Source organism: Tasmannia lanceolata, unplaced genomic scaffold (assembly GCF_043159265.1).
Source record: "Tasmannia lanceolata isolate RefF3 unplaced genomic scaffold, GAP_Taslan_0.1 ptg000006l, whole genome shotgun sequence".
In the NCBI taxonomy this organism is placed as follows: Eukaryota; Viridiplantae; Streptophyta; class Magnoliopsida; order Canellales; family Winteraceae; genus Tasmannia; species Tasmannia lanceolata.
In genome coordinates this window covers 20,035,134-20,058,993 of record NW_027518683.1, presented here as the reverse complement: position 1 = coordinate 20,058,993, position 23,860 = coordinate 20,035,134, and the positions used below count along the sequence as shown (strand labels likewise).

At 39.8% G+C, this 23,860-nt stretch overlaps 1 protein-coding gene across 1 annotated transcript; it reads left to right on the top strand.

The window, feature by feature from the left end:
- Positions 1–1,154: 1,154 nt before the first annotated feature.
- On the top strand, positions 1,155–22,268 carry LOC143880046 (tropinone reductase homolog At5g06060-like). Its single transcript, XM_077382815.1, has 5 exons — positions 1,155–1,328; positions 8,169–8,376; positions 18,256–18,472; positions 18,652–18,758; positions 21,780–22,268. The coding sequence occupies exons 1-5, from the start codon at positions 1,258–1,260 to the stop codon at positions 21,963–21,965; spliced, it is 789 nt and encodes a 262-aa protein (XP_077238930.1). The 5' UTR covers positions 1,155–1,257; the 3' UTR covers positions 21,966–22,268.
- Positions 22,269–23,860: the final 1,592 nt, after the last annotated feature.

Genomic DNA, 23,860 nt, shown 5'->3' with positions numbered 1-23,860 from the left:
TCTTCTAGACACAGAGATGAGCTCCAAGTAACCTTATCATTGATTGCCCATGCAATGATAAATAGGATAGCTAAAGGACTGTGTCCGTCCCTAATTAGTAGGGGGTATTCTACTTTATGAGACTGGGCTAGTCTCCTATATATGACTTGCTAATGAGACTTACAAAGTCTCATGAAGGGGTGACTACCTAATGAGACAAAGTATGTCTTCTAAAAGGTATGACTTTTCTAATGAGACAAAGCTTGTCTCCTAAAAGGGTATGACTTTTCTAATGAGACAAAGCTTGTCTCCTAAAAGGGTGGGCTGCAGATAGCTCTCTCATTGCCTAAACCCAACAGAGAATTCTTGAAAAACCAATATGAATGTCCAACATCAATGACAACCCCAAATACTAACATCGACCCGAAACCTAAAGAAAAGAGAGTGGAAGAGATAATAGAAGAGACAAGGAGGAATATACAAAGGTCTGTACATGCAAGCTATGAGATGAAACTAATCTTGACGAAAACTAAAAAAATCATGACGGCTGATTCTACCAAAAGAGTTGCAAAGAACTACTTAAATAGGAGCTAAGACGTATCGAATGGTGACAAACCGGAGATGAAGCATTATAAGAAATGGGCTGAATTATATGCCATGTATTAAATGATGATGAATACGAACAAGACTAGATGGAGATCCAAGATATACAGCCTCTGACATTTTTTTTTTTAAAAAAAAGCCTACCAACAAGCAAAAGGCTGTAGTTAAAGCTAGAAGAGTACTAAGAAAAAGGGATTAGCACATTTTTCCTAACTTTTCTTTACCACCATTTTGTTTTTGTAACTCCATTTCTAGACCCAACTCCATTTCGGACCCAACCATTAATCAACCACCTAGATATATTCATCTCATATAAAACCTGTCCAATAAAGTGTCCACGGATATCCATGGCCGCAAAACCCTTTTTCGGGAAATTTCGGGTAGCTTTAATTTGTAGTCGTTGTTATTTCTAATTGATTTGAAAGCTGGTGCAGCTGGGATCATGGTTTGAAATTTCGACAGAAAATTTCAGATTTCGGTGGAGACCGAAACCGAAATTTTCCGAAATCAGGAATTTCGGACAAATTTCGGAATTTCGAGAATTTCGGCCGAAATCTCGAGAAAATTTATTTTTAAAGAGTTTCCCCTCTTCCACCCTATGCCTTAAAGCGTCACCCCTAGGCGAACTTTAGCACCACTCTAATACTTCTTGAAGAGGAAGAGAGAGAGAGGGAGATGGAAAAATTAGGGAGATGGTCTCTGGAAGGCGCGACAGCTCTTGTGACTGGAGGTACCAGAGGAATTGGGTCTGTACTCTCTTTCTTTTCTTACCCTCCTTGTTTTGGTAGATACACCGCTCTCCTTGTACAAACCAATAAACAAGCTTAATTTTAAGATATGATAGAATGAAAAAGCTTTCTTTTCTTCTCTTTAATACCTTCAACTCTCATGTTTTTTCTTCTTTTTCTTCCTCAGTTCAGAGAGAGACTGAACTTTCTGATCTGAGATTTGTAACATTGGTGCTTTCATTGATTCTTTCTCCGCTATTTCGACAATGGCGGACAGCACACGTGCGCAATCAAAGATCGATGAACAATTCAAACTCCATCAGCAACAACTCAATGAATTGTGTCTTCCTCAATCGCAACAACATGAGGAGTTGGTTGCCATGATCAAACCCTTCACAACCCTATTTCCAAAGGAGTTGGTTGCCATGATCTTCATGAGGCCTAAACTTGTAGGAGGACCGGGTATTCTTCCAAATCCTTCTACCTTGCCTGTTAAGGCACTTCTTGCCCCTCCATTGAAACAACTTCCATCCGAACGAGACAATTAACAAGGGAAGAGTTGAAACAAAAGAGGGAGAAAGGACTTTGCTACTATTGTGATGAGAAATATCTCCCTGGACATGATTGTCGTGAATGTTTGTATCATCTTGCTGCGGTAGATGAGGAAACAGAGCTTTCACTTGATGACTGCTCTGATGATTTTCAATTGACTCATTATGATGAATTACCAGCAGAAAAATCAGCTAAAATTAGTTTTCACGCTATGGTCGGACAACATAACCCAAGAACAATTCGAGTAACAGGGGTTAGTGCTACAAATTCAATTCATGTTTTAATTGACAGTGGATCTACTCATAACTTTGTGAAAGAGAGGTGTTGGAGTTCCACGCAAAAGCAAATAGTCCCACATCGGTAAAGTGATGGGGATGGGGCTGGGTTATAAGGGAATGGGCACCCTCCCTCTAATAGTTAGCATTTAGGGGTGAGTTCCACCCGGTTAGATTCCCTACAAATGGTATCACAGCTGGGGCGTGGTAACTCCCAGGAAGATCTCGGTAACCCCGGTGTGCCTCCGAGGACGGTGGAATTCCCTCAGAGAAGATCTCGTGGTTCCCACCTAGCCGCCGCGTGGAGGGGCGAGATGGTCCACGTTGCTTCCGCTTGGAGGGAGAGATTGTTGGAGTTCCACGCAAAAGCAAATACTCCCACATAGGTAAAGTGATGGGGATGGGGCTGGGTTACAAAGGAATGGGCACCCTCCCTCTAATAGCTAGCTTTTAGGGGTGAGTTCTACCCGGTTAGATTCCCTACAAGAGGGTAGCTGAATCACTAAATTGGCCTATCATGCCCACTTCACCATTCAAAGTCCTTATTGGAAATGGTGAATATCTCCTTTGTACTAAGAAATGTGTTAATGTTAAGCTTTGTTTGCAGACTCACGAGTTTCCATTGGATTTTTTTTATTTATTTTTTATTTTTGAATAAGGCAGAATTATATAAAAAACCGAACCGAGATGGTCCTGAAGAGATACAAAGAGGGAAAAAAAGAAACTACAATAACTCAAGGAAGAAGGTAATCAAACCACTCTAAACCAGATCTAAGAACACCTTCCCTAGCTAGAGAATCTGCTTCAGCATTGGCAGTTCTCCTTACATGCTCAAACACTATAGAAGACCCTTGAACCAGGTCCTCAATCTCCTCGACAAAAGGCAAGAATCTCCAAGGAGGGATCGCCACCCCCGAAAGCCAACGAATTACATTTAAGGAGTCCCCTTCCACTATGATTTTATCAAACACCGAGCTATCCAAATGCTTGATCCCACTATGAGCAGCTCTTACCTCTGCTTCATTTGAGTCCGCAGCTCCGATAGGTCTCGAGTAAGCCCAAAGAACTTCGCCCTTGTCATTTCTACATAAACCCCCAATTCCTGCTTCACCAGGATTACCAAGAGACGAACCATCGAAGTTAAGCTTTATTAGCCCATCTGAAGGAGGATGCCAAGATTGGATGATTTTCTCTTTGCTGACCCCTTCCTTACAAATGATCTCCCATCCTTCCCAAAGGTCAAAAGCTGAAACAAAGCGAAAGGAAGGGAGGCTCTTTGCCTAGGATATTACAGCAGCTATCAGCTTTACATAAATCCAATAAGGTGACCTTGCCTCTCCTTCAAAGATGTCTACCATGGAATTCACTTGGAATGGGAAATCTGTGAAACTTGTAGGTGAGGCATCATTAAATCCTTGTCCCCTCAAAGCTACACAACTGAAAGGGTTAACCAAGACTGATTCAATTGCTTCTTTCTTCCAATTGATTTGCCTTGACCATACGGTTGCAACTTTCTCGAAATCGGATTCCCCATCCATCGAAATTCCTGTTGACTTACCAATAGTAGTGTCTGACATTTTGAGTAAATTCTCAAACGTTTTTTAGCTCCCATCAGAACTTCCTCCTCCAAGAGACATTGATCATCAGCTAGGAAGCACGGGTACTGTCCCGGGCCTCCCGTACCCGACACGTATGGGGTGCGGGTACGTTCTGGGTACGTCCCGGGTACGCACCCCCATAATTAAAGAACTAAAAATCATTTTTCTTATACTGGGTTCGTGTCGGGTGCGTTGGGGGTGCGCACCCACGCGTACCCGACACGTCCTGCTTCTCTTATCTCGTTTGTAAACCCTCCTGCTTCTTCTCTCTCATTTCCTATACTTAGTATTTACATGTAAACCATTTAAGTAAATGTCCATTTACTTAAGATTTACATGTAAATAACAGAATACCCCCTATTTGGATTTATTAAAAATAGTTTCAAGACCCAAATCTAAAAGGAAAAAAGTCAACTCTCCTGTTCTAGTACAAAATTCGCAGAAAAAGGGTCGGGTCAAAATTTTAACTTTCTTAACTTCCAAATGGTGGGTTATTTTTCAAATTTTAAAAATTCAGAAAATCTATCATGTCCAAACATTATTAAATCCCAAAAGTCCGGTATAAAAAATCTCATAATTTGGTCTCTAAAAATTATTCATCTTCTCAGGCACTGGTCAACACACTGGTCAACACACTAGCGACAGACTTTTTTTCAAATGAATGATGTATTGATGCCTCATGATATGAATTATGGAACTTAATTACTTATGAAATGAAGAGTAATATTAGAATTTTTCATTTTTGTGATGTTATTCTTATTTGATTGCTCTCCAATTATTTTATTTTTATTTTTATAAATATATAATAAAATATTAAAATATATTATTATATCGGCGTACCCGCACCCTATTTTTTTGGAAAATCACGTACCCATGTACCCGTGTCGTGTCGTACCCGCACCCCATACCCGTACCCGTGCTTCATGGATCATCAGATTCACTTAATTCCTGGATCAACTCCAATAAATGTGAAGCCTTATAGGTATCCACACTTTGAAAAAAATGAAATAGAGAAATTAGTCCAAGAGATGTTGGAGAATGGGATCATAATTCCTAGTCATAGTCTTTACTCTTCGCATGTTCTGTTAGTTGAAAAAAAAGGACAGTACATGGTGCTTTTGTGTGGATTACAGAGCATTGAATTCTATTATGGTGAAGGACAGATTTCCAATACCAACTATTGATGAACTCATGGATGAGTTACATGGAGCAATTATATTTTCTAAATTGGACTTGCGATCAGGATACCATCAAATCCGAATGAAAAATGAAGATTGTCATAAGACTGCTTTTAGAACCCATGAAGGCCATTATGAGTTTTTGGTCATGCCATTTTGGTTGACAAACGCTCCATCAACTTTCCAACATACCATGAACAGGTTATTCAAGCCCTTTCTACGGAAATTTGTCATTGTTTTCTTTGATGACATTCTCATCTATAGCCAGTCCTTGGATGATCATGTACACCACCTCAGCTCTGTTTTGGATTGTTTGTCTATTAACAAATTATTTGCTAAATTGAGCAAATGTCATTTTTGCCAACATCAGATTGAATATTTGGGTCATCTGGTCTCCGGCGATGGTGTCAAACCTGATCCAGACGCGAGGTTCATGCAATGCAAGTTTGGCCATGACCTACAAATCTGAAAAAATTGCGCGGTTTTCTTGGCCTTACTGGATATTACAGGCGATTTGTCAAGCATTACGCTACCATTGCATCTCCACTTACCAATCTCATAAAGAAAGATTTTTTTTACTGGCATTCGACAATTTAAAACTTTTGATGACACAACTACTTGTCCTTGCATTACCTGATTTCTCCCAGGACTTTATTTTGGAAACAGATGCATCGAGCATCGCCATTGTAGCAGTTCTCATGCAAAATAAGCACCCAGTTGCCTATTTCAGTAAGAAGATGTCTCCCACCATGTCCAAAGCCTCAGCTTATGTAAAAGAATTATTTGCTATCACAGAATCAGTTAAAAAATGGCGGAAATATTTACTGAGGGCGAAGATTTACAATATATAAGGATCATAGAAGCTTAAAGAATCTGATGGCGCAGGTTATTCAAACACCAGAACAACAGCAATACCTTTGTAAATTGCTAGGGTACAACTATTCCACTGTGTATAAAGCAGGCAAAGAGAATCAGGCCGCCGATGCTTTGTCCAGAGTCGAGGATACTTCCTCTGTTGTAGCCACTGAGCATCCATGACAGATGCAATTAGTGGTTTCAAAATCGGTCTTTGACATTTCGGCTCAGCTTCAACATGAGAATACTATTGATTCTTAGTTGCTTGACATACATGATCATGTTTGCAAGGGAGTTGCGGCACCAAAGTTTACTAAGCAGAATGGGCTTCTATTTCACAACAACAGGTTATTTCTCAGTTCTAAATCTCCGTTGCGATCCCAAATCATTTATGAATTTCATAATACACTACTAGGAGGTCATAAAGGAGTATTACGGACTATTAAAAAAAGTCTCTGCCAGTTTTTTCTGGTTTAACATACGGGCTGATGTTAAGCAATTTGTGAAAGATTGTTTAGTTTGTCGACAGACTAAATATGCTACTAACCTGCCACTCGGATTGTTACAACCCTTACCAATACCTAACATGATTTGGGAAGATATTGCGATGGATTTTATTACTGGATTACCTATATCCAATGGTTATACTACTATCTACGTGGTTATTGATCGATTGTCAAAATATGCTCATTTGGGTGAACTACCAACAAACTTCAATGCTGTCAAGGTAGCTACACTATTTACAGAAATGGTAGTTAAACTCCATGGCATGCCTAAGTCTATTGTGTCTGACCGAGATCACATTTTCATTAGTAAATTTTGGTCCGAACTTTTTAAATTGAGTGGCACATGCTTAAATCTCTCATCTGCATACCATCCCCAAACGGATGGACAATCAGAAGTTTTAAACCGCTGTGTAGAACGATATTTGCGAGCATTTTCTCAAGATAATCTGAAACAGTGGCACAATTATTTGTTATGGGCTGAATATTCTTACAATACTTCGTTCCATAGTGCCATACAAATGACACCGTTTGAAGCTGTATATGGCAGACCACCTCTTGCATTGCCACAATACATTACAGGTTCTTCTCCTATTGAAGCTGTTGATTCTGAGCTGAGACAGAGAGGTGTTGTTTTAGCTAAGCTTCGGAGTAGTTTGGCCCAAGCTAAATCAAGGATGAAATGCTTGGCAGACAAAAACGCATTGATAAACAATTTGATGTTGGTACTTGGGTTTTGCTGAAACTCCAACCTTATCCGCAACATTCCGTTGTAGAGAGATCTTCTCACAAGCTGAGCAAGAGGTTTTATGGCCTTATGAGATAATAGCCAGGTAGGTAAGGTGGCTTACAAATTGCAATTACCTGAAGGTAGTCGCATTCATCCTGTTTTCCATATTTCACAACTCAAACCATATCATGGACCAGCTCCACAATTACCTTGCGTTCTACCTGTCCAGGGTGTCAATAATCAACCTCTAATTTCACCTCTAGCTATTTTGGGGCAGAGAATTATTTTCCACCAAGATCAGCCAGTCACCCAAGTATTGGTACAATGGAGTGGCCTTCTACCGGACACATCTTGGGAGAATTTGAACGAGCTTCAGTTGGACTATCCTGACTTCAACCTAGAGGACAAGGTTACTTTTCAAGGGATGGGCAATGATAGTGAACAGGTGACAGTGGAGAAGGAGATCCATTACAGTGAAGAGGAGTTGGCCATTCAGCAAAAGCAGAGAGGAAGAAACAGAGAGAGCAGAGTGATAAATAAACCAGTATGGATAGGGGATTATGTCAGTAAACAAGCACTAGTTAGTTGATGTGTAGTTAGGTTGTTAAACCAAGTAGTTAAGATTCTGTAGTTTGTCCTTTGTGATAAGAAAAGCATCAAAGTTAGTAACAATTGATGTCAGCACAACACATTATGTTTGTGACTTCCTTTTAAAGGGGAAGAGTCACATGGAGACGGATATGATGAATGAAAAAGCTTTCTTTTCTTCTCTCTAATTCCTCCAACTCTATCTTTTTTCTTCTTTTTCTTCCTCAGTTCAGAGAAAGACTGGACTTTCTAATCTGAGATTGTAACATCGTGTCCTTGGGAGATGCGATCAGTTCCAAAAAGTTTCATTAAGTCTTAAAACAAGCATAATTAGCAGACAAATTTGCAGCACAATTACCTTCTCTATATTTGGGAGATATGAAGTAGTTCATACTAGAAATGAGAGACAATATAATAATAGATAGTCCATGGATGCTTATATCTTCGTTGCAATCCGGATGTAGTACTATTACAACCTCTTTCTGAATTTACTACCCAAATGCTACAGAAGTCACCCTAATCGCTGGGGCTTGATTGAAAGATGTAGTTTTAAATTCTGTCCTTGTTGCTTATGATCAGACATGCTGTGGTTGAGGAATTAGCTGGATTCGGGGCGTCAATACATACGTGTTCTCGGAACAAAGATGAACTTGAGCAATGCCTGCAGAAATGGAAGGATTTGGGTTTTCATGTCACAGGATCCGTTTGTGACATGACATCCCGAGCGGACCGTGAAGCATTGGTGGAGAAAGTGTCTTCGATTTTCCAAGGGAAGCTCAACATCCTTGTAAGTTCTGGGATTTGTTTTTAATCCAATTGTTTTAGCATCTAAAACTGTTTACTCTTATGAACTATACAGCCTGTGTTGGTTTTACCTTAGTGGGGTTTGGAATTTATAGCTGGAATGAATTGGAGACTGTATCTTGATATCATATAATCTTTTTTGGTAAAATCATCTGTTTTTATTTGCTCTAAATATATTAATGGGGGAAGATTATGGACTTCCATGCACCCGAACCATTACCTATGACTGGTCCATAGTCTCCAAATCCCCACAACCCCGCCCTTATTTATCCTCAATAATATTGTGCAAATCCATTTCAAAAAATTGTGGGAAGAGAAGGTAGTCGTGGTACTACCTGAATTGGTAGTTCAGCTAATCAATGCCGTAGATTTGTGGTGACTGTCATCTGTTGAGGTTGACTATACATAGGGTAATGCCCAAGTATAACACTGATTAGATGATGCTAACTTTGAACAACGGAGTTGATGTGAATCCTAGTCTCTATTTTTACCGTTATAATACATATGTGGACCCTAATTAAAACACTCATAACTCAAAGAACATCATGATTTTGATGGAAAAAGACTATGATACCCATCCTATAACTTAAAGGACTTAAAAACACCTAAAAGACACACAAAAATTAGAATATGGGCCCAAGGATGGTCCCCATCAGGAGTTTAGCCCGTTGAGCATGAACTATTGGTCATATTTTTCCTAAACATGGTTTCCAGGCTAATGATCAGATGGTTAGGATTGTCCGGTTGAGACACTCATTGCAAGTCTTGGAGGTTGGCATAGATTTACTAATTCAGGTAGTCCAATGCCTACTATTAGAATAAGCCTACAAGTCTATGGGCAGTTTGGTCATTGTAATTCTCTTTTCATTATTATTAATAAATGAGTGAGGGGGAGATGCACAGCTCACTTTCTCTCTCTCTAATCTCTTGCAACATGGTATCAGAGTCCTAGGGTTTCTGATCCCTAGGGAAATTCCGTAGCCTCCATCTTCTCCGTCTCTCCGAAAACCCTAACCTTCATCATCTCTCTCACTCCATCATCTTCCTCACCCTAACCCTCTCTTTCTCTCTCTCTCAGCCCCCATTCCATCTTCCAGCACAACCACCCCTCTCTACAGCCCGCGCCACCCCACTGCAACCCCCAGCCCCCACACACCGTCGTGCCCCTCCCTTGCTATCCCCAGCCCCCCGCGACCTCCTCACCTGCACCCCACACCCTTGCTACCCCCAGCCCCCCGCGGCCCTCTCACCTGTATCATAAACCTTGGCCGCGACCCCCCAGCCCTCGCACCCCCCCCCCCCCCCCGGCCTCCCCAGAAAAAAAATTTCCCTCCCCCACACCCCCCCTCCAACCCAACTACGCTATTTTACTCTCTACAAGCCTTCTTCTTCTCATCTATCCTTAATTTCGCGTCTTCTTCATCTCCTCGATCTATGTGCTGAACACTTTTCTTTTTTTGTCTTTCATTTTCCCTAGCCTCTTCCTGTTCCTTTATGGGCTTCTCTAGTTTCTTGTCCTTCACTTGGGATATTGTCATATGATTATCTCTCTGCATTAATTGGTTCTGTCTATTCGTCTCTCATCTTTCTTTTGCTGTGGGTAGTAGTTTCTCTGTTTGTCTAGATTTCCTATCGGTATGGATCCTCCCGTCATTGTTGATTCTTCTATTGGCATAACCACTGAGGTCAGTGCTTCATCCACACCCTCGGCTTCTTCTTCGTCTTCTCAATTGGCACCTGTGGAAAATTCCTATCCACAGTTGAATATTGCCAAGTTTGATGGAACCAACTACTTACCCTGGAAGGTTGCGATTGAGACATACTTTCTTGGCCGGGGTAAAGTACGCTTTCTTCGCGAGGATCCTCCCTCGCTAAAGGATCCTCTGTATACACGTTGGGAACAGGAAGATGCGCTGATTCGGAGTCTCCTATGGCAGAGTATGACTCCAGACATTTATTCTACTGTGATTCTTCTTCCGACTGCAAAAGAGGTCTGGGATCACACGGCCGTGACGTATTCTGGGGCTGAGAACCTGACTCGCATCTACTCTACTTACTCTGAGTGGATGCGGCTCCGTCGTGGCGACATGTCACTTGAGGCCCATTATGGGAAGTTCATCTCATTATGCCAGCAGCTTGATGTTTTCATGCCCCTCACCTCTGATGTTCATGTTCTCCGGCGTCAACGGGAACATATTCGTGTCGTACACTATCTTGAGAGCCTAGGCCCCGAGTTTACACATCTGCACCATCAGATTCTTGGTTCTGGCAATATTCCTTCGTTGCGCGAGGTCTATTTCCGTGCCCAGCAGTGTGTTGGCAAGACCCCCTCCCGTCCTACTTCTAATAGTTCGGCTCGCATATGGTGGAGGTGGTGGTACTCGTCCTTCCTGGGGTGATGGTTCTTTTTTCCGGGCTCGTGGACGCTGTGGCCGTGGTGGTGGCTGTGTTGGCAATGGGCATGATCGTCCTTATTGCACTCACTGCCAGCGCGATGGCCATGTCATTGAGACTTGTTATACACTGCATCCAGAACATCACCCGTCCCGATCAGCCCACCTCAGCACCTCTGGTTCGTCTGACACAGTATCCTCTGCCCCTGCCTCTACTTCTGCTTATGACTCATTCTTCTTCACGAGGGCAGACTATGAGGAGCTCCAGCGTCTTCGACAGAGTGCCTCCCAGGCCACTGCAGGCTTTGCCCAGCCAGGTAGTTCACACACTACGATACTCTCTAGCTCTGGGTCCTGGATTATTGACTCAGGAGCCTCAAACCATGACTGGTAACTCATCACAGCTCTCATCTTTTCGCTCCTTTCCATCTGATTTTCAATCTATTACTTTAGCTGATGGTTCCACTATACCTATTACTGGTATTGGTACCACCTGTCCTTCACCTAATCTCCCTCTATCTGCTGTTTTGTGTGTACCTAGGTCTCCTTTTAGTTTATTATCTGTTAGCCAAATTACGAAAAATCTGTCGTGCTCTATCTCATTCTATCCTTCTGACTGTCGTTTTCAGGATATTTCGACTGGGAGGACGATTGGATCGGGTCGTGAGGTGGATGGCATGTACCGTCTTGACTGCACCCCTTCTTCGTCAGCCTTACACAGTTCCGTCGATGCCTTTTAGTGGCACTGTCGACTGGGTCACCCCTCCGTTCAGCATCTCAGGCAGACATCTTTAGTTCCTAGTTCTATTTCTCATTTTCATTGTCAGTCTTGTGAACTCGAGAAGCATCATAGAGTGTCTTTCCCTTCCCTAGTCGTTACTAAGGTTGATAGTTTATTTCAGTTAGTTCATTGCGATGTATGGGGACCTTCTCGGGTCACGTCAAAAATGGATTCCATTACTTTGTGGTTTTTATTGATGATTACGCACGCATGACTTGGTTGTATCTTCTGAAAGACCGCTCTCAGGTCTTCTCTGCTTTTAAAATTTTTCATGATGAAATAAAAAATTAATTCAGTACTAATCTTAAATGCCGGCGTACTGATAATGCTCGTGCGTTTTTCCCTATTACTGATGGCTTTCAGGACTATCTCTCTTCTCATGGCATCCTTCATCAATCATCCTATAGGTACACTTCGCAGCAGAATGGCGTTGCTGAAAGGAAATTGCGATATCTACTTGGGTGGCTCGCACACTCCTCTTTCAGATGCAGGTTCCTAAATCTTTTTGGTCTGACGCCATTCTCACTGCTTGTTTCCTATCCAACCGTCTTCTGTCTTCGGTGCTTCATGGTGATTCTCCATTTCACATAGTTTATCCACATCAGGACCCATTCCCACTTACGCTGCGTGTCTTTGGCTGCGTATGCTTTGTTCATCATTTGGGTCCTGGCCGTGATAAGATGGATCCTCGTTCAGAACGGTGTGTTTTTCTGGGTTACTCTCACACCCAGAAAGGATGCCGTTGCTACAGTCCACGTCTGCGCTGATGGTATGTATCAGTTGACGTCACATTTTTCGAATCAGAACCATTCTTTGGCTCTTCCTCTGGTCCTTCCAATGTCAGATCAGAAGCTGAGGTTACTATTTCTCTTCCTGAGCTTTCTCCCATTCCTACTACTCCTATTGCACATCCTCCTGCTTTCCCTCCTGGACAGGTCGACTCGTGTGCTCCCAGGGTATATCGCCCCCTTATTACAGTCCAATATAAACATCGTCCACAGCAGGCACATCCCTCGCACACCGAGAAATCGTCCTCCAAACCAAAGATCTTCTTACCCTCTCATCAGATATCTGACTCTCATATTGCTTCCCGTACTCATTCCCATTCTACTGCTCACCCGCTTTCTAATTTCATTTCTTATGATCGCCTAACTCTCCCTTTCAAAAGCTTTGTCTTGTCTATGTCTTCTGCTGTGTTACCACAGTCTTTGGATGAGGCTCTCCTACACCCAGGCTGGCGAGCTGCAATGGACCTTGAAATGGGCGCTCTTCAGTCTAACAGCACATGAGATCTTGTCTCTCTACTTGCCGGCACACGACCAATTGGCTGCCGATGGGTATTCTCCATTAAGTATCTTCCTGATGGCACGGTTGATCGACTGAAGGCACGTCTAGTGGCAAAGGGTTACACTCAGACATTCGGTGTAGACTACCATCAGACGTTTTCTCCAGCTGCGAAGATACCTTATGTCCGTGTTCTACTCTCCCTCGCCGTTAATAATGGTTGGCCTCTTCACCAGCTAGATGTGAAGAACGCCTTTTTGCATGGCGACCTCCTTGAAGAAGTGTATATGGAGCAACCGCCAAGTTACGTTGCTCAGGGGGAGTTGTCCTCATCTGTCTGTCGACTCAGAAAAGCGATTTATGGGTTAAAGCCGTCACCACGTGCTTGGTTTGGTAGATTTAGTGAGGTAGTTATGAGATTTGGTCTCAAACAGTGTGCTGTAGATCACTCAGTATTCAGCTATCAGTCCTCAGCAGGATGCATTATGTTGTTTGTATACGTCGATGACATCATTATTACAGGCAGTGACTCAGGGGGAATTCAAAAATTGAAAGACTTCTTACAAAAAGAATTTGCAACAAAGGACTTGGGACGTCTCAGATACTTTCTCGGGATAGAAGTTGCGTACTCCTCTCGTGGTTTATCTCTATCTCAGAGGAAGTATGTTCTTGATTTGCTAGAAGAGATAGGAAATCTTGGTGTGAAACCAGTAGCTGCACCCATGGATCCAAATGTGAAACTGGTTCCAGAAGAGGGTGATTCGTTGAAAGATCCTGGTAGGTATAGAAGACTTGTGGGCAAGCTCATATACCTTACTGTTACTCGTCCTGATATATCCTATGCCGTTGGGGTAGTTAGCCAGTACATGATCTCTCCTCGCACATCTCATTGGAACGCAGTGGTTCAAATTCTCAAGTATCTGAAGGGTGCTCCAGGGAAAGGATTACTAGTCAAACGGCATGGTCATACACGGATTGAGGGGTTCTCATATGCTGATTGGGCTGGATCTCCTGTTGATAGAAGATCGACTACCGGGTATTGTACCTTTGTTGGAGGTAACCTGGTTTCATGGAGAAGTAAGAAACAGGATGTCATTGCAAAATCGAGTGCAGAAGCAGAATACAGAGTCATGGCGCATACTACGACTAAGATTATTTGGTTGAGGTCACTCGTAACTGAGATTGGTATTGGGTCTCCCTCTCCTTCACAGTTATATTGTGATAACAGGGCACCCATCTATATTGCGACAAATCATGTCTTCCATGGGAGAACTAAACATATCGAAGTCGACTGTCATTTCATTCGTCAGAGGATTCAGAAAGGGGAGATACGCGTTGTATTAACTCGTTCTGTAGAACAGTTGGCAGATATGTTCACAAAACCATTGAATAAATCCAAGCTTAGCGATATATGTAACAAGCTAGGATTGTATGATTTATACATTCCAGCTTGAGGGGGAGTGTTAGAATAAGCCTACAAGTCTATGGGCAGTTTGGTCATTGTACTTCTCTCTTCATTATTATTAATAAATGAGTGTGGGGGAGATGCCCAACTCACTTTCTCTTTCTCTCTAATCTCTCTTGCAACACCTACTAAGCGAGGCCTCTTTTATCAACAATTTTCAGAGGGTGTCAGTGGAAAGATATGAACTGGGATACGATTGTCATTTGTTCCTTTGGGATTCGTAATAAACATGCGCAGATCGCATCATATCACCTAACCTGCAATATTATTTTGAAACAAAAACTAATGGGTCCCTCACATCATCTATTGTGACCTCATGTTGTTGAGATTTGGATTTAAGGCTCATATGAGTCAACTTGGTTTCTTGAGGAAACCCAGTATAAAGTGAGGAATTGCAAAGGAATTTTCCAGAGTCAAAATAGCAAAGAACAAACATTTATCTATGGTTTTGGGTAGTACCAATATCTAAAGGCTTTTGCTTGAGAAAAAAGTTTAGATATTGTCCAAAATACCGAAGAACATTTTCTAGTTTTGTGTATTTTAAAAAATTATTTGAATGGAAAAATCAAATTGCTTGCCTAGCTTATGTGGGAACAGTTGAATCAGGCTCAGATTTCATGAAAGGATGTTTTTTATAGTGTGAAAAATCTGGAATGAAGAGCATTTAAAATTTGAGTGAACTAAAGAGATAAGAACGTGTTGTATGGAAGTATATAAATATAGTCTATAAAAAAAAAAAAAAAAAAAATATATATATATATATATATATATATATAGTCTATAAATTGTAGCTTATATTTTATTTCTTATTTTTTATCAACACATAATTTACCTATTTTATAAGCTTTGAAAGATAAGTGGGCAATTTAGTAAAATAAAAATTATAAACTCTTGTGTATTATCACATTCAGTAGGAGTATATGTCAGAATTTAGAAATATCTGTATGGTATGTTATAGGGCCATATGGTGAATGTCTTGGTGGTGCCCCTTAATTAAGGGTATTTTTTTCTTTTGAGTATCATCTGTGTAAAAGCCATCTTATTTGTTCTCAAATGTTAATGAAGAGACCAATTATTACGCTGCTCGCGAAGGTCTCCACATTCTTTTTCTCTTCTAGATTTCACATCACTGGCCTTAAGATTCTTTACACGCTATTAATCTATCAAAGCCTAGGGATCAAGCACCAAAGGGTTGAATATGATCTACAACAAAGGAATTTCTTTCTCTTTATTTGTTCCTTTGTAAGCCCTCTTTTCTCTTTCTTCGTATTCTCTTATTACCATAATTGATTTAATCTTCTCCTTAGCACCATTATTGTCTTCTTCTTATTAAGTTAACAAAACTAAGTTGAAATCAAAGTTTTCTTCACCCATCATTTGTATTTCTCTCTAGTTTTCTTCTAAAGTTCTCTTTTCCAATGCTTCTAGGTTTGATCTTTCTCCTTGGTTGAACATTTCTTATTTTCTTTTGCTAGCATTGAACTCACTCACTTTCTTATTAAAAAAAAAAAGCATTGAACTCACTTAAATTAAGGCTCTAGTCAACACTTTAAGTGAGGTTCTAAGATAAAGAGGTCACTCAAATTAGGCATCTTTAGCAACCCAACTAAAAACATGTGCATTATATTATTTCATCAATTGAAGTTGGGATTAAGTTAGCAAAGCTAAGTTAAAATGAAAGTTTTTTTCACCCATCTTTGTATTTCTCTCTATTTTTCATCTAAAGTTCTCTTTTCCAATGCTTCTAGGTTTGCTCTTTCTCCTTGGTCGAATTTCCCTTTTAAGTTGAATATTTCTTATTTCATTAAGGGCCCGTTTGGCTGTCGAGAAGATTTTGATTTGGATTTCTCACATTTGCAGCCCATTTTGCATTGTGATTTGGATCCGGATCAAATCCTTGGATTTCCAAATCAGCGATTGACAGTGAAAAAAATCAGATTTCCAAAGATGCTGTGGAAATAAGTAATTGGAAATCCACAGATCTGGCAGTTTCCTTCACCCTCTTTGCTCCTCAACCTCTCCCCTCCACTAGGAAGTACCCGCTTCTCTCTCTCTCTCTCTCTCTCTCTCTCTCTCTCTCTCTCTCTCTCGGAACATGAGCTGGCAGATCTATTCATTTTGTATTCAAAACTCAATTCCAAATCCAAATACAAAATATGAGGTATCCAAACGGGCCCTAACTGAAGTTAGGATTAAGTTAGCAAAAATAGGTATATGTGAGCAAGAACCTCACAAGATCTCCCACAATTCAAAAACCTCAAAATGTTCCCTCGGTCATATTTTCTCTTGTGCTCTCTACATCTTTAGATCAAATAAAAAATCTCAAAGCACTAAGTTCTGTTTTCAAGAGTTATGGTTCCTCGGTTCCTCCATCTCCTTTTATCTTGTGTTTTCTACATCTCTGCATCAAATCTCTTTATTTTCTCGTCGAATTCTTTCATCTTTCTCCCTTTCCTCATTAAAAATGTGAAAATCTCAAATGCCCTATTTTCTTCAATTTGTAAGTTAGGGTTTCATCACTTCTCCACACTTTTATTTCCTATATTATCCTACCTTAGCGGCATCCGCTAGAAATAACACATGAGTCAATATGATGCATGCACTATCTTGTGTTTTGTCAGATCATTAATGTCATTATTATAATTTATGTAATTTTAGAGCTTATATATACATGTGTTTAGGGTTGTAATGCATTTGAAGTGAATAGAAATTCAAGCCACGTGAATTGCTCTCCCTCTCTCTCTCTCTCTCTCTCTCTCTCTCTCTCTCTCTCTCTCTCCAAGATCTCCTACTATTGTAGGTGATATTGAAGGGAGTCCTGGTGTCTACTATTGTAGAGATGACTTGGCTAAGACAACTACTCCCGGCGAAAGGATTACACTTTTGTGGATGTTCGAGACGGGAATAGCTATCCTTAGTGGTTTGGCGATCGCCGATCTCCGCAAAGGGCAAACTTGTAAATATAAATTTGTCGGTGAGGATCAATAAATCAGCAAAAAAATAGAAGCTTGTCTCTTTCCGCCACTGAATCAAATTCAATGCAGAAATACAAAGGGAAACAAGCTTAAAGGAGGAAGAATGAAAAAGGGATCTCTCTAACACCAACAAAAAAATTTGATGAAATCCAGCACTTCTACCCAGATGGAGCAAAACATATTGCCACCTCTACAAATTTGGTTTACAGTTAAAAATGGAATCGCTGAAGAATCTTTATGTAGTCAAGATATTTTGCATGGTACTACATAGGCTCACTTTTCAATAGATTGTCTTATTCGTTTAATTCATCTGAGGTGGCTGCTCTCTCATGCAACAGCCGGTCCGCAAAATGCCTTCTACGATGGTCCCTAGCAAATCTCATAAAATATATATATATTAATTCATTTAAATTACAAAAGATGCCATTAGGGTAGGCTCAATCGTAATTACTTCACTAATGACTTGAAGAAACATCCATAAAGGATAAATATAAAGACTATTTAATTTCCCATCTCTTACCAAACCCATTTGGCTTCCTGTTCCGTTTTAAAACAATGGTACTTTGTCATTGCTTGGGTGTTAGCTGTGGGTTTTCGACTTTTCGTCATCGATAGGTTTGTTATTAGAACAGAGCAAGGTGTCTATAGAATTAGGCATTCTAGACTAAATATGAAAACATAAACCTGGGATTTTTTCTCTTTATCCTTGTTTATGCGCCACCCTCATGACTCTATTATCATTTGCATATAATTCTAAGAGCTTTCATTTTATTTAGCGAGTTCATACGAGTAGAGCAGTTCCATCCCATGTCTTTCCCGTTATGGAACTCTAGTATGCGATGGAAAATTTATAAATACTTTTATTTCAGTATGAATACAATCAAATGCATCTTGGTTTTAGAGCTTTTCTTAGTACCCAAACGACGGAATTGTTAACTTGTGATGTCTGATTGTCTGGTACTAGATAAACAATGCTGGGACAAATATAATGAAACCCACGGTCGATTATACTACTGAGGAATTCTCATCTATAATGGCCACCAACTTTGATTCTGCTTACCATCTATGCCAACTTTCACATCCTCTTCTAAAAGCGTCAGGAATGGGAAACATTGTTTTCATCTCCTCTGTTTGTGGTGTGGTAGCTGTAAGCGCTGGAACCATTTATGCAGCAACTAAAGGTAATGCTTACCTGGAGTCATAGATTTACTCGTGATCTTACCATTAAAAAAAAAGAGATTTACTCATGATCTTACCGTTCAAAAAAAAAAAAAAAAAAGATTTGCTCATGATCTTACATGTTGAACTGAGAATAGGAAAGTGCAGTAGTTTATGATCTGTGCTTGTATGTTCTTCTCAGGAGCAATTAATCAAATCACGAAGAATTTGGCGTGTGAGTGGGCGAAAGACAACATTCGGACTAATTGTGTTGCACCTTGGTATATCAAAACCTCACTTGTGGAAAATGTAAGATTATTCCCCCTTATGTTCTGTATCTGATTCAACAACTTAAACCTTTCTCCTTACTCTATTCCTGTAAATTTGTTTGGCACTTGGCATTGTTTAATCTGCTATAAAGGTTGTTCAATGATTGTGAAGCTGGAAATATACAGTTTTCCACTTTGATGTAAATATTGTTATGATTTGTTTGGTTCTTAATTTTTTTTCCTCTGTTGTTTCTATCCTATGATTTGGCCGACACTTCGAATTTATTGCCGACTCACATGTCCGACACGACACGCATGTCTACATTCCTTTGGACACTTTTACTTGTATTGCTGGAAGTGTTAGACTTAATGTGGGTGTGTGGACATGTTTGTACTGTGTCAGGTGTGACATTCTGTTTTTTTATTGAATATTGTGTTTACCTAATTTAGACAACTCGTATCCATGTTGAAACTGGACACAAGAATCCATATCCACAAATCATGGTTATATATACTTTCTATTTTAGCCGTGTCCCCATTTCTAAAGTTTTGGGGTTGCCGTGTCCGACACTCCGTGTACGTGTCGACACACGACACTCTTGTCAGTGTTCACAAATCATAGTTTCTATCATAAACTCATCAGCACATATGACTTTAAAGGTCACTCTCACAATCAATTTTTTACATAAGAAAGAGTTAGAGTTAAAATTGACAAACTATTCATCTAATAGATAATTAATTTATCCTATACAAGTCGACTGACCTGTTCGTGAAACCAAGGGTCAAAGTTTTTGGGTTCATGGGGTGACACAAAGTGTGTTGGACTTGGGCCCAATTTTCTTGACATCTCTCTTCATCATCATTAAACTAGATTCTGGTCTTAGGATTTCATTTTTAGGTTGGACCTTATTTATTTTTAGAAGGATTAGTTGAAGTTGAATTGGTAGGATGGTAAGGAAAGGTGGGTAGCGGATTAGTTTGCAAAGTTTATGTTCATATTTTACACATATATGGGGATCATAACATGTGATATGTAACTATTCATGTGAATCGTGATGTGAATAGTTCGTAGATAGTAAAACCTGTGTTAGTATTAAATTTTGGAGGGAAGATTCAAAATAAAGAATCCCTCTCGTGCTCTTTAAAGTTTAAACTCCTTGTCTTTTGTGGTGTCTTGAAACTTGAACCCAAGACCATGTGTGTTGGGTGAGTGGGTTTGAACTCCAATGCAAAGCATTTAGTCCCCCATTGGAAAGTTGAGGGAACTTTTGCCTCCATATAAGAGGTGGTGTGGAGACAAAGGCTTGGGCCTTTCAAGGGGCATTGGATTTGTTTTGGTGAGCTTATTTTAACAAGAACCAGAATACATATGAAACACACATGAGCGCTCGAGCTGGCCCGTAGCTTTAGTCCGTGGTCTGAGGTCCAGGTTTGGGTTTGGGTTTGGGTTTAAATAAAAACTATCTTTTTATTTCCCAAAAATGGGTTTTAATTTTCGTCTTAACTGTAGTTAATTTCCTAAACGGTTTTAAATTACACCCTTTAATTTTGTTACTGTTTTCAAAAAGCTTTGTGGTTGTCTTCTCCAAACAGCCACAAGAAGTGACTATTGGAGGGAGACGTTTTCTCTTCAAAGGGCATCTCTTCCTCTATAAGAAGAGGGCTTCTTCAACGCCCAAAATACACTGATACACAGAAAGATTCTGACTTGCAGAAAACGATTTCCTCAAGCTTTTTGCTCTCTATTCACTCCATTTCCATTCCGTATCTGAGCATAGTTCCAAAGTGGTTCGAAGAGGACGAGTAAGCGAGTGCACAACTACTGGAGCCTGCTGGCTGTTTTATCTTGAAGCATCGATTCGCAGATCCCGGTTGCACGGTAGAGGACAAATACGATTCTTGAGGAGAGTGGCCAAGTGGAACAACTCAGCCTTCTTCCTTCAACAATCGGTTTTTCAAAAGGGGTTTTATCTTCAAAATCATAAGTGCTATCTACCTCCCATTTTAATTAGTATTTAGTTTTACATATCCAACAGTCCCAAAATCGGTTTAGCCATATTACGGATCAATTAAACCTAAATATTTCCAACAATCTTAAGAATTATAGAAATTGCTTTATGGCTATCGAAACCCCCTCAAGTTCTGCTGTACCCACCAACAATCTTAAGAATCATAGAAATTGCTTTAATTGCTTTATGAAAATACCTTTTATATTGTAAATGAAAGTATTTTGTGGGCTAATACCTAGCCTCAGAGGCTAGATTCTTGTATGCTGTTCAAATTAATTCCTTCGTTTACAAGCACTATTTTATTTATTTAGAAGTTTAGATTAGTCACAGATAAGAGACTAATTCGAACTGAATGAACTGCATAGACACACACTAATAGTGGACAAAACATTCTGACTTTTCTAAAATTATGTGTACAACATATGTAGGTGATTGCTCGTTATGATTCCCTCCCCCCTTAATCTTCTATATTGGCTTACGTGCGTTCATCTCCTATTCCTATTTGGTATTTTCTCTTGTACTTTGACCACGTCGATCGTTTATCAATTAATTGGCTACCATCTCAAAAAAAAAAACATAGGAAGGACCTAGGAAACTCTGATGGAAGGTCCGATATGAAATGGACCGTGACCCAATATATTGAAAGTAGGATCCAAATAACACTTCGGATAGGATCCCACCGATAAGGGATCCAGATGGATTGTGACTCAGACATAGGTGGATCTGATCTGAATTGAATCCGTTGACACCCGAACATAGCTGTTATCTTATTTTGTCTAGATTTGTTTGTACTCTTTCCTCTCTTTTTTGCTGTTCTGAAAAATTCAACTAAATAAAAGGGTGACGATAAATGCACCCCCTTTCCACCCACCTGTAGAACTGCTACAAGGGGGATGGTCTATGTAAACAAAAGGGTGGCTTTATCATCTCCCTAATAAAATCATACATTTGATATGTTTCCATTTTCAGAACCCTTAAAATCTAAAAAGAAATTTCTAGACCATGTTCCTCACGACCACATTGCTAATTTTTCTGTTTATTCCTTTCTACAGTCGCTTAAAAATGAGGAATTTACAAATGGTATAATCTCCCGCACTCCTCTTAGGCGTATCGGAGAGGCAAATGAGGTATCATCTCTGGTTGCATTCCTTTGCATGCCTGCGGCTTCATACATTACTGGGCAGGTTATTTCGGTTGATGGTGGAATGACTGTGAATGGTTTCTACCCAACACAGTAGCAACATCAATCAACATTTAGACCTTATGGCTATTGCAAGAACATGTTACATGGAGCCACATTTTACCAGTAACTGTATGTATGCTTTCTGCGCTTGAGATTTCAAAATAAAATTAGAAAAATAATGTCACATGGGACTATAAGATATTGTTAACCGTTTATCAGCATTTTCTTTGATATGTGTAGACCATCCAATATGTGATGGCTTCCCAACTGAAATATGCTATTGCGGCCATTTATGCCTTTTAGAGTGATACACTTCTAAAGTTGTGGGATCAGAGCACATGATCCATATTTACTATTATTTCGAAGGTTACGAGATGCATTTGAGCATGTGAACATTCCTTCTACATGTCGAAGGTCCTTGCACTAGTCTTGGATATCTCCTCTTTTAAAGTTCTTGAAGATTGAATTGCCTGAAGCCCATATAATGCAACTTTGAATGGAAATACGGAATACTACTGACTAGTTCTGATGCAAAACGCATGGTGTTGATCAAATCTTTTATTTTTTATTTCTTATTTTCGTCATTTATTTGTGGTATTTTTTTTGGGACGTCAAAAGACTCTATTTAGCCTGATTTTGGTGTTTTAGAAAGGTTTTCGATTACCTATCTAAAGAGCCAAAGATTACACGATTTGGACTTGATTTGGGTAATTTATAGGCATTTTACGGATATGGTATAGTGCTATTACGGGATTACTATTTTAGGAAAGTTTTAGTCATGTTTCTACTTTTTATTTATGTTGCTTTAGTTAGAAGATGAAGAATAATTGTTAGGCAAGTATTTAGGGTTGCTATTCTTGGATTTTAACTCTCTATATTATGTAATGGCATTAGGAAAGAAAGATAGATTTGAATAAAGTTTATTTTTGGGATATCACTTGTGAAGAGAGCATTGGCTCTTTCACGTGGGTGAAGGAGCATCGCTCCTTTCACGTGTTATATTGGAGTTTTTCTCCAAACTGTGGCATGGGCTTTCAAACTCCCACGAGATTATTTTAGTTGCTGCTTGTGTTGACCTCCATCTTGTTATTGCTGCTCTCAAGCTCCCTGCGTCAGTTGGTATCAGAGCACAAGGGATCTCCGACGAATGCACGACGAGATGAAGAAGTCGCCACACCTAATATCGGCCAACCTGATCGAGCCACGGAGAACGAAAAACACCAACAACAAGTGAAGACTTTCACACATGGTTAGCACTACTCGAAGCCCGCATCCATGAGAAGACGGTTATGGATCTGAGAGTGCCTTCGAGAGCCCTTTTCATGGCTATGCTTCATGTAAGGAATCATTATTTAAAAATAAAAAAAAAAGAAGCTTCATGTAAGGTATCAAGAAAAGATTAAAAAAGAATGGAAGGCTGGTGCAAAGCCGAAAACCAGATTTGGAGGACGATGGCCTAAACTCGAGATCGAGTTTTCTTCAAGCAGGGGTGAATGATACATAACGCATGGCGTTGATCAAATCTTTTATTTTTTATTTCTTATTTTCGTCATTTATTTGTGGTATTTTTTTGGGATGTCAAAACTTGTCTATTTAGCTTTATTTTGGTATTTCTAGACAGGTTTTTCGATTACCTATCTAAAGAGCCCAAGATTACGCGATTTGGACTTGATTTACGTAAGTTAATAGACGTTTTACGGATATGGTATAGGGCTATTATGGGATTACTATTTTAGGAAAGTTTTAGTCATGTTTCTACTTTTTATTTATGTTGCTTTAGTCAGAAGATGAAGAATAATTGTTAGGCAAGTATTTAGGGTTGCTATTCTTGGATTTTAACTCTCTATATTATGTAATGGCATTAGGAAGGAAAGATATATTTGAATAAAGTTTATTTTTGGGATATCACTTGTGAAAAGAGCATTGGCTCTTTCACGTGGGTGAAGGAGC

Bases quoted from the DNA above. Each gene is read 5' to 3' on its own strand.
- LOC143880046 (XM_077382815.1), top strand. From the start codon at position 1,258: ATGGAAAAATTAGGGAGATGGTCTCTGGAAGGCGCGACAGCTCTTGTG. The intron at 18,473-18,651 runs GTAATGCTTACC...TGTTCTTCTCAG, and splicing joins CATTTATGCAGCAACTAAAG to GAGCAATTAATCAAATCACG. The intron at 18,759-21,779 runs GTAAGATTATTC...TCCTTTCTACAG, and splicing joins AAACCTCACTTGTGGAAAAT to TCGCTTAAAAATGAGGAATT.